The 10,908-nt window shown below is 40.0% G+C and overlaps 1 protein-coding gene across 1 annotated transcript in view; it reads left to right on the top strand.

Annotated features, from left to right (window-relative positions):
- Nucleotides 1-7,727: 7,727 nt before the first annotated feature.
- Nucleotides 7,728-10,908, top strand: part of LOC136844156 (rhomboid-related protein 1-like) — a 62,042-nt gene continuing 58,861 nt past the window's right edge. Inside the window, exons 1-2 of the mRNA XM_067113171.1 lie at nt 7,728-8,011; nt 8,110-8,160. Coding sequence (XP_066969272.1) covers nt 7,728-8,011; nt 8,110-8,160 — 335 coding nt within the window. The remainder of the gene's footprint in view (nt 8,012-8,109; nt 8,161-10,908) is intronic.

Genomic DNA, 10,908 nt, shown 5'->3' on the forward strand with positions numbered 1-10,908 from the left:
AAGTATTTTTCCGCGAATATTTAAAAAACTTTTTGTAGTCAACGTATTTTACATCCACTTGGCACCCGACAGACAATTTTTGTCGACGTAAAATACGTCCAGTCGGCGTTTAAGGGTTAAGTGATTTCCAGAGCTGGTAAGTGATTCAAGGTGCTGGTAAGTGGTTTATCGGTGCCAGTAGGTGAGTTATATGCGTCAGTAGGTGGTTTATCGGTGTCAGTAAGCGATTTTTGGTGCCAGTAAGCTGTTTATTGGTGTTGGTAGGTGGTTTGTCAGTGCTGATCGGCACTTACAGCATCATAAAACGCCATTTATTACCATAATTACTGTGATGTTCGGGACTGCCTGTAAAATGCAAACCCCTCAGTCGCTAAAGCCTGCTTTGGAGAGGAAGCTGAAGACCCTTAGGCACTGCCCTTGTAACAGTTCCTCTCATCCATCAAGGTTGAGCATGCAGTAAGCATGAATGCAGTCATTCAAGTCCATGTTCAGAGTGCTGGGTCTGGCCTTCTGAACAGTGGGCAAGGTTTGCCGGGAAGAAGAAAGAGAAGAAAGTTTCTCTAGTGTCATCGGAGTGCAGTACTTCGCCAGTGACGCCAAAGTTTCTGTCTGGTTCCTTTTTACCCTCAGCTAAATTTTTGCCTGCTGTTACCACTCCTAAGGGGCGGGTTTCCCCTTCACTGACTCCTGCTTCTATGTCGGTAGGGAGCCACTAAGAGGGGGGAAGACGACCAGCCCGGTTCCTCTCTGGTGGCTTCCCTTTGCTAGGAGTTGTCCTCAGGTGGATGCTCACTCTTGGGTCATAGGGAATCTGCCTCATCTAACCCGACCTTCGTTGCAGGTGCTGAGGAGACCGAGAGGCTTAGGGAGCTTTGGCCCTTCTTAGGCCTCTCGGAGTAGCCGAGTGTGTTTGGTTTGATGAATCACTTAAAGGCTGTGAAAGGCCTTCCTGTGACTGTTTCTGTGGTTACAGTATCCACTGGCTCAAGGGCTACCATTACATGTGCCCCCAGGTTTGGTTAAAGTCCTCCTCCACACGCTGCTGTCTAAAGCCACCCTCGGCAAGAAGTAGTTGAAGGAGAAGAGAAGGAAGTCGTTGTCTTCGTTGTCGAGTGCTGTCTCCTCCTCCCCCTTTTCTTCTTCCAAAGCTAGCAGGAAGAGAAAGAAGGCTGCCTTGTCTGCCCGAAGGAAGTCTCATAAAGCTTCCAGTGGCCAGCTCTCTCCCACAGAGAGGGCCCCCCTGATCCCAACTCTTTGACTAGGGATCCACTGCAGGGAGTGTATGAGCTTTTATGTCTACTCTCCCTGCTGTGGATTCAACCAAACATTGGACCTATAACTCTCTTATTCCTCCTCCTGTACATTTTCCCCATCCCTTCTTCCCTTGTCATTTATGACCTTTGCATGGTATTGAATTATGGAAATCACTGTTCTTGTAACTTGAAGGAGGGTGGAGTTGGACAGCATGCCACCCCACCTGTAGAACTAGAGTACCTGACCTGGTTGAGCAAGTGGAATTTTTTTTTTTTTTTTATGCTAAACCATGCCCCCAGTGCTGGGTCCGATCTTAGCAGACTGACGACCCCTAAGGCAAAGGACAGTTCTAGCATAGTGACTGCACCAGAACTCTATAGTAGAGCATGGAGCAAAGGGAAATTGACCAGAAATGTGTGTGAAATAGGACCAGGAATATTTGAAACCTCTTATGAAAAGTATTTGACCTTTAATCTGAAAGATTCTAATTGTGACATTTTTAATGTGTGCAGAAACATTGTGAAGTGTTGTGGCTGAGAGCCTAAGATATCTTCTGAAGGCTTAGGAAAACTGACCAAAGAATCATCCTCAGCAGAAGAAAGTAAAAAATAAAAGTTATTATTGCATTGTGGATGAGTTAAAGTAGACAGTGCAGCACATGCTTTTTGGAATCTCTCCAAAGGAATGATATTTGCACTCCAACTAATGACATACTCAGAAGAGAAACTTGTAGAATTAAAAGATCAAAATGTGATTAGAATAGAAAGAGTGAAGAAGAAAATCAATGGAGCCTTAGTTCCACTTACAAATTTAATTATTACATTTAACTCGCTTACCTAATGTGTTAAAAGCAGCATGGTTATGTTTTAAGGTTAAGCAGTACAGTGGACCCCTGCCTATTTGTGGGTCTGGATTTGCAGCTTCACCTATTCGCAGATTTTTCTGTGGGACGTATATGCACATTATTCATGGAAAATTTGCCTATTTGCAGTATTTTTGTAAATATTCACTAATTATGCCATTTTCATATTTTTGTGACTAAATGCAAGTGATAACACTATTAAAATACTCAGGTGTAAGCATTTTTAGAGGGGGTTTTTTGGTGTGTGAACTATCAAAATAGGCAGTTATAAATGTTTTTAGAGGGGTGTCAAGTATTTGTTGATTTTAGCTATTCGTTGGGGTTGTGGTATGCATTCCCCACAAATACCGGGGGTCGACTGTACAGTATATCCAAAGACAAGGAGATGTTTTTATTGTCAAGAATATGGACATATATTAGGGCCTTGTAGGCAGCAGCTACAAGGCAAGCCTGTCACGTGTTAAATGTAGCGAACCAGAGCATGGTGTATGTTATAAGGAAGCAAAATATATACATTGTGGAGACAATCATCCGTCATCTTCACAGAATTGTGATGTGTACATCATGGAAAAGGAGATACAGACCTTAAGGGTAATGGAACGCATCACGTTTACAGGGGCTAAACAGAAGGTTTTAAGCCAATATGTTAGACCAGGAATATCCTTTTCCACCATTGCTGCTAACAAGAAGAAATAGATACCAGGGATGCTTCCTTTGGCAATACAAGGGAAGATCAGTTGCAACATATACTCCCGCCTCTTTGGAGGCTGCACTAGTAACTTCTGACAGTCCTGCATCTTTGAAGGCTGCGCCAGTAATTTCTGGCACTCCGGCTGCTTTGGAGGCTGTGCCAGTCGTTTTGGCATTCCTGCTTCTTCAGAAGCTGTGTGAACTCTCTGTGGTGCTCCTGCCTCTCTGGAGACTGCACCAGCTGTAGCTGGCACTCTGGCCTCTTTGGAGGCTAAATCCAGTGTATGTGTCTTTCTGGATCCTACACCAACTGTGACTGGTGGCCCTGATGCTTCAGAGGATGCACCAGTTGTGTCTGACTCTCCCACCCCTCCTCAGGCAGCGCTAGCTTTATTTTTTGCCCCTGAGCGGGAAATTTCTGTGATGAAGATGCCATCAAAGGTGCCCAACATCCATGATACTAGGAAGGCTTTACCATTAGTGGCAAGTTCCTCCTTCATGGAAGCAGCACCATCATTGTCAACATTAAAACGGAAGACAGCCAACATTAATCAGTCTCCTTCCAGAAAAAAAGCAGGAACAAGGCAGTAAAATAAAATTGCTGAGAAGGGGCTCCAGTTTAATGGCCTCAAAATTTTAAAAAAATTCATTCATTTTTTCTAGTGGAACTGTCAGGGATTAAGAGTTAAATGGAAAGAGCTAAGGCTGCTCACATCAGAAGTGTCTCCTGTATGTGTAGCTTTGCAGGAGGCTGTGATTGGTAATAATACATGTCCCAGCCCATGAGAGTATACAGCCTATCATTCCACTTATAAGTATAGGAAGCCATGGAGGTGCAGCTTTGTATATTCGTAATGACACCACACCCCACAAAATCCTGTTAATATCTAGTCTACACTGAAGTGATTGGTGTGCAGATCCATTCGCAAAGTAAATACAAAGTATGCTCTCTCTTTATCCACTATCTAGTGAAGTCTTCCTCATTGATGAATTTAAATCCCTTATTCAACAGCTAACACATCCCTTAGTTATCTAGGAGATATGAATGGTAGAAGCCCTCTTTGGGTTGATATAATTACAAATCAAAGAGCAAATTGCCTGTGTCCCATCATAGAAAGTGAAAATGCGGAAATCCTCAACACAGGGGAGTACACATTTTCATGTTCAAACAGGCACATTATCAGTAGTTGACTTATCTATGTATATGCAGTGACGACTGCCTTATTGATTTCAGTTGGAGAGTGATAAATGATAGATTTACCAGCAACCACTTTCCGTTAGTAATTAATGTAGCTCCAAATTCTCCATCTTCAAGGTTACCTAAATGGAACATTGATAAAGTTGATTGGGCAGCATTAGGAACACAGATCAATAGATGACTCGGCTGATGACTTTCCCTCTGTAGATGATGCTCTTGACTTTTTTAATATAGGTTGTAAATGCCAGGAAATTCTTAGAGTTATGAGGTCAGCTGTCACCAGATACTGCATACGAACATGTGAGTATTACCTTGCTGATTTTTGAAAAGTAAGAGCTCATTTTCATATCCTCACTAAATTCAAAAACATCCTTGACTTTAATCTGGAAGAGAGTTAGAAAAATAGCAGGCAGATTTGCTGTGTGTCAGTCTCCAGTTATCAAGATCAATGGTAATGAAGTAACAGATAACTTGTTAGTGGCAAATGAGTTTGCTAATTATTTTTCTATTGTTGTAAAGACAAATGATGACAGACCCTATTCAGCTCAAAGAAGGCTAATGGAACAGATTGAAATTGATTTTAATACATCAAGGAATTAACAATACAATGCACAGTACCTTTTACTATGAGGGAATTGGAATTAGCCTTAAGTAGATGTAGTGAGTCAACTCTTGGACTGGATGATATAACTTACTCAGTGATTAAACATACCCCCAAGAATACTAAATTCTTCATATGAAGCCTTATTAACAGAATTTTTCGAGAACGTGTCTTCCCTAAGGTACTGGAGATGTTAAAATTACTGCTATGTGAAACCAGGGAAAGACCCTTTCAAGACAGAGAATTATCATCCCATTGCACTGACATCATGTCTGTGTAAGATCGTGGAAAAATGGTGAACACACGTTTCATGTAGTACATGGAACGTGGTAAATATTTGTCGCCTGCTCAGTGTGGTTTTCGACGTATGCACTCGACAACTGATGCGTTGGTTTAAATTGAATCATCAGTATGTGAAGCGTTTACCAACAAGCAGCATCGTGTCACTGTTTTCTTTGATCTTGAGAAAGTACATGATACAACATGAAGATATTACATTCTGAGGGTCCTTCATGAATGTAACCTATGAGACAATCTGCCACTTTTTATCAAGGCTTTTTTATAAAATAGGTTGTTCCAGGTTCAGGTTGGAGTAACAATGTCAGATGTATTCAACCAAGAAGTAGTGCCAAAAAAAAAAAAAAGTGTTTTAAATGCAACCTAGTTCGCCTTAGCAATCAATGGGGTACCCAAAATAATTCCTCCAGATGTAACATATACAGTACTCTTTTTGTTGATGAACTTTTTATATCTCTTGCAGCAACAAGGATGGCAGTGGCTGAATGCCACTTTCAGCTCTGCATTGATAATATTGTAAAGTGGGCTGAGATGAATGGATTTAGGTTTCTAGCTAGTAAAATGGTAGCCGTGCACTTTTGCTGTGTTAAGAGGATTTCACCCTGATCTAAATCTGTTCATACATGGGCAGAGAATTCCATGTGTTGGTGAAACAAAGTTTCTTGGGTTGATTTTTGATAGGAAGCTGACTTTGATTCCACATCTGAAATATATTAGCAATATGCTTGAAAGCAGTGAATGTGCTGAAAGTTCTGTCTCACACTTCCTGGGGTGCTGACTGAACTCAAATGTTGAGACTATACAAAGCCTTGATCTTTTCAAAAATAAAGTGCTTAATTCAGTTCAGAGGCCCTGTAAGTCCTTAAACAGCATTTATTTCAGAAATGAAAGGCATTGGCAGTTTTCTGAAAATTACCCCAAGCAACCTCACACATTTGCTTTTAGAGTAAAATGCAATTTCAAAGGTCCTAAAGGAAATGTTAACTCTGAATTGAAATCATTTTAAAATTGAATTGAAATAATTTTATGATGTATTGTGACTTGAGAAGTGGATTTCATTTTTTGGAATACTGTAACCCTTTACACCCTCTGATTTTAGAAATTGTGGAATGGCTGTTGTTGGTGAAAAGACAAGGTAAACAAGTGAATTTTTGCTGGGTGCCTCCCCATGTTGGGTTCTTGGGAATGAACAATTTGATCAACTTGCTAAGTCAGCAGCCACCTCCCTTGAACTCGGCAGATGTCTACTTCCATAGGGATGTATATCTTCTTGTAGGTCAGAAAATGAAAAACATTCGGCAGTCTGTGTGAGAAAATACTGAAACAAACCAAAAGATGCACAGTATTACATCATCAGTATTTCCTTGGCCATACTGTATCCATGTATGCCAAGAAGACAAGAAACAAAGTTGTGCAGGCTAAGGATTGGACATACAAGACACACTTCATGGGTTCTTGATGTCAGGCAAAAATCCTCCGTTCTGTGACGACTGTATTGTGCCCTTGACTGTGAGACGAGACAATACATACAAGCCTTAGTCATTTCAAAATTAACTTATGGGTGTGAAATGTACACATCAGCAAAGCCTAATAGCCTTAAAATGCTTAATTCAGTTCATCATGGAGGCGTAAGATTGTCTAATGGAGCTGGTCGAATGTCCCAGTTTTGGGAATCTAAGACAAGCGTTCCTCTCTTTGGGACGTGACAGCAAAGATCATTTTATCCCCGCTACAATTCCTGGTGAGGATTGTAATATAGAGCGGTTACAGTTTACAGTAAACCCCCCGTATTTGCATTCTCACGATTCACGGACTTACCTATTTGCGGATTTCTCTATGAACATATGTACACATTATTCGCAGAAACTTCGCCCATTTGCTGTATTTTTCACTAAGAATTATTCACTAATTACTGTATTTTCATGTTTTCATGAGTAAATGTACTTTTTGTGATAAAACTATTAAAAAACTCAGGTATAAGCATTTTTAGACTTTTTTTTTTTGTGTTTGAACTATCAAAATAGGCAGTTCTAAGTGTTTTTAGAGGGATTTTAAGTATTCGCAGATTTTAGCTATTTGCGGGGGCGTGTGGTACGCATCCCCCGTGAGTACAGGAAGTTAACTATATATCTTTGTTAAGGAGGCAGGCCTCCTAAACAAATTTTAAATCATATGCAGTATGTGTGTGTGTGTGTATATGAATACAGTATTCAGACATGAATATTCATATATAATTTGGAAACATTTTTTCAATGTTCCTATTTCATTCTGTTACGCCATCAATAACCTAGCTGTTGTTGTTACGCCAATTTTAGCAACCATAATTGATCAAACAATCCCGCAGAGAGGGCTACCTGGTCTCTTGCTAATAGTACCACAAGTACTGCTTCTCCCGCTGTTGATTGCACGGGAGCAAGGCCCAGTTACCAGCACAGCCCAGTGAGAGAAGGTGAGCAGAGAGCATGCAGGTGCCTGCTCATCCCCTCCCACTCTTTGAAGAGGGCTGCCCAGGGGTCCCAGAATAGTAACCCAGCCCAACTGGCCTGGTCACCTGGGCAAGACAAGAGGAGGTCCCTGCTCAGTCTTATCCTATAGAACCCGTGGCTTCTAAATGGACTGGAGCATGCTCTCAAGACAGCCCCTGCCCGTGTTCATACACTAAGTCTGGGCGACCTATTTATTGTCAGAAAGACTTGGAGTGTAATTTCCATGAAATTCTTTGTTTTAAGATTTAGAGTAAATTCTACAATTTCTATGGTTTTGCTATTTACTGCAATCCAAATATTGATGATTTTATGTATGATTCTCCCCTGGAGAGGATTAGTATGGCTCAGTCACAGAATTCAAAAGCTTCATTTATTTGTGGAGACTGCAGTGCAAAGCACAGCAAGTGGCTTAATTCAGATTCCACAGATCAACATGGCCTGTCTGCTCTTGAGTTCTGTGTATCCTCCAATATTGTCCAGCTAATTAAGGAATCCACATATATTTTTGGTAATAGATTAGACATATTCTCAGATGTTCCAGCTATCATCAAGTTCAAGGTCTGCAAGTATAGTATAGGCACTACTGACCATAGTGCCATTGAGGTGGACATGTCTGTCAATCAGTACATTCCCAATACCACCATGGGAAAGACTGTCTGACTGAAATCTAGAGCCAATTGGGATTGAATTATTGAAGCTTGTTGGGCACTTAATATTTCAGATGCTATATGAGATCCAGATCCTTTGAAATGCTGATGGCTATCTTAGTAAGGTATGTCCCCAGAGAGGTCATAAAGATTAGGACAAAAGATCAGTTATGGTTTGACAACATACATGTAGATGAGCTTACCTGACAAGCAGACCAAAGTCAACACATAGAGACAAACTTGTTCACATGAAAATTACACCATTTTGGTGATTCTCACTGTGCTGCAAACAGAATTTACCCTATACAGTAGCTGAGAGAAATGACAGTAATTTCTTGAAGAGGAAACTTGAAGGAATCACTCAACCCCATCTGTGGTGGACCAAATTGCACCCATTTTTGGGTCAGGTTCGTCTTCCATTCCACCATGACTAACAGATGATGGTACTGTAATTTGTTATTGGCTCTAAGGAAAAGGCTGAACTGCTTCATCGAGCAACACACCAGAAACCTTTTTAATAAACAAAGGGAAGAAATCACCAGGATCTCTTCCACCCCAGCTAACAAGATCATCAAGAATTTTCTAAACATCCTTGGAGTGAAATGAAAATTTAGTATGAATAGGTTCAGGATGACAAGTATCAGGGAGAGGGACATCCTTAGCTGTCCCTCTCCCTGATACTTGTCATCTTGAACCTATTCATACTAAATTTTCATTTCACTCCAGGGATGTTAAGAAAATTCTTGATGATCTTGATAGCTGAAGTGGTGTCCCTGATACTTTTCATCCTGAACCTATTCATACTAAATTTTCATTTCACTCCAAGGATGTTAAGAAAATTCTTGATGATCTTGATAGGTGGGGTGGAGGAGATCCTGGTGGTTTCTTCCCATTGTTTGTTAAATAGATTTCAAGTGTGTTGTGTCCCAAGATTAGTAGATTCTATAGATTTTATGTTGACGCAATGTCTTTGTGGATGAGCACAAAGAATGGCATATATGCAGATTGCAGTAACTGCAGGCTAATTTCTATTATCCCTATGCTCTCCAAAGTTGCAGAAAAATTTATTTTTAAGCCACCATACTGTACAAGAATGTGGAATCCAAAGGATTGTTAGCTAATAGTCAATATGCATATAGGAAGCAGCTAGGTGTCTGCGATGCTCCTTTAGATTTGACATGTCATTTGTAAGAAAACATTGATAAGGGTTTTGAATGTACTGTAGAGCCATTTGCAAGAAAAAATTGATAAGGGTTTTGATTGTAGAGTAATTCAAATAGATTTAGTGTTTTGTTTTGATATAGTAAATCAAAAGACACTTATTTATAAACTTTAGAATCTTGGAGTGTTGGATATGATTTAGGATTACTTTAAGATTTCCTTATAGGTAGGCAGCAGCGATTTGCTGTTGATTAGATCTGTAGCAAACCAAGACCTATTGTGTTAGGAGTTCCACAGGTTAGTGCTCTTGGTCCACTATTATTTTTAGTGTTTACAGGTGATACGTTTGTCAGCCTGGAAAACAAGATGGTTAATTATGCTGATGATGCAACACTTGTGCGTGTAGTAAAGTCTCCACTCATGAGAAGTGAAGTTGTCCTTAGTCTCAGTCATGACATAAAGTGGATTAGTGAATGGTGTAGTCTGTGGGGTATGAGGCTGAACTTCAGTAAAATTAAAACACTGTTGATTAGTAGATCTCATACTGATTTTTCCACCTCATCCTCCCCTTGAAGTGGAAGGGACTCTGCTGAATGAGTCTGAAGCTTTAACAATACTTAGCTTAACTTTTGACTCACATCTTACTTTTGAAAAACATCTAATGAAAGGTTCAACAAATGCAGCACGGAAGTTAGGCATTGTATATAAGGTTTCATATATTTGCAACAGTGGTGAAATCAGAGTAACTTGTTTTAGGTCATTTGTCCCTCCTGTACTAGAATACTGTCCTCCAGTGTGGATGTCTGCTTCTGCCTGAGATTGACTCTTTTAGATAGACTGGTTTGTGATGGTAGGTTTTTATTTCCTAATATTAGCAGTTATGACTAGGACCATCTATGGGTGTCTCTTCTTTGTCAGTTTTTCATGAGTTGCATTTTAAGAGAGATCTTTCACATTCATATTGATCCTCATCATGTTTTCCCACCAAGAGCAACCAGATTTGCTGAACAGTAGCAGTAATATGCAGTAAATGTGCCTCACTGTTGAACTTCTCAGTTCTAGAAATCCTTTATTCTTCACACCATTGGACCTTTGAACAGTCTCCTTGAAGATGTTGTGTAATTGGAACCCCAAAAGTTAAAGCAAAGATGCAGTGCATTACTACCCTACAGTAATTTTCCTTGTATTTCAATAATTTACATATATTTTTATCCATGTACTGTATTTATTTATATTAATTAATATATTCTTTATTTCTAATAACTGATCTCTTCTTTCTGTATTTCCTATTACCTTCTGTAATTTCTTTCAAGCAAACACCATACTGGATTCTTTTGAAGCTTGAATTTCAGGTTAATGGCCCCTGTGCGCATGTTCCATCATTTGGTAAGGCACCTTTCTCCATAAGGCTCCTCTTATCTAATACCAGAGAACCTTACTCCCTGAGGTGGTCTACCTTCTGGTGGCATAAAGGCTCCCAGATCAAGTTAGAATGTTTTGGGTTCCATGAAAGAAACCTTTAGTTTGTTTGGCAGAGCAGATTCTTGTCTAGCTGCATTAACCCACCCTCCTTCTCTCAGTGTGGGAATCAGCTATCTTTAGCATTAGGTAAGATTCATGAATAATGAAAATTTTCATAAAATTTATTATTTGATTTTTTTACCTGCTGTTATAGTGCAATCCCCCTCGATGTGGGACCACCTTGACTTGGT

The sequence above is a fragment of the Macrobrachium rosenbergii genome, chromosome 12 (assembly GCF_040412425.1).
Source record: "Macrobrachium rosenbergii isolate ZJJX-2024 chromosome 12, ASM4041242v1, whole genome shotgun sequence".
Classification (NCBI taxonomy): domain Eukaryota; kingdom Metazoa; phylum Arthropoda; class Malacostraca; order Decapoda; family Palaemonidae; genus Macrobrachium; species Macrobrachium rosenbergii.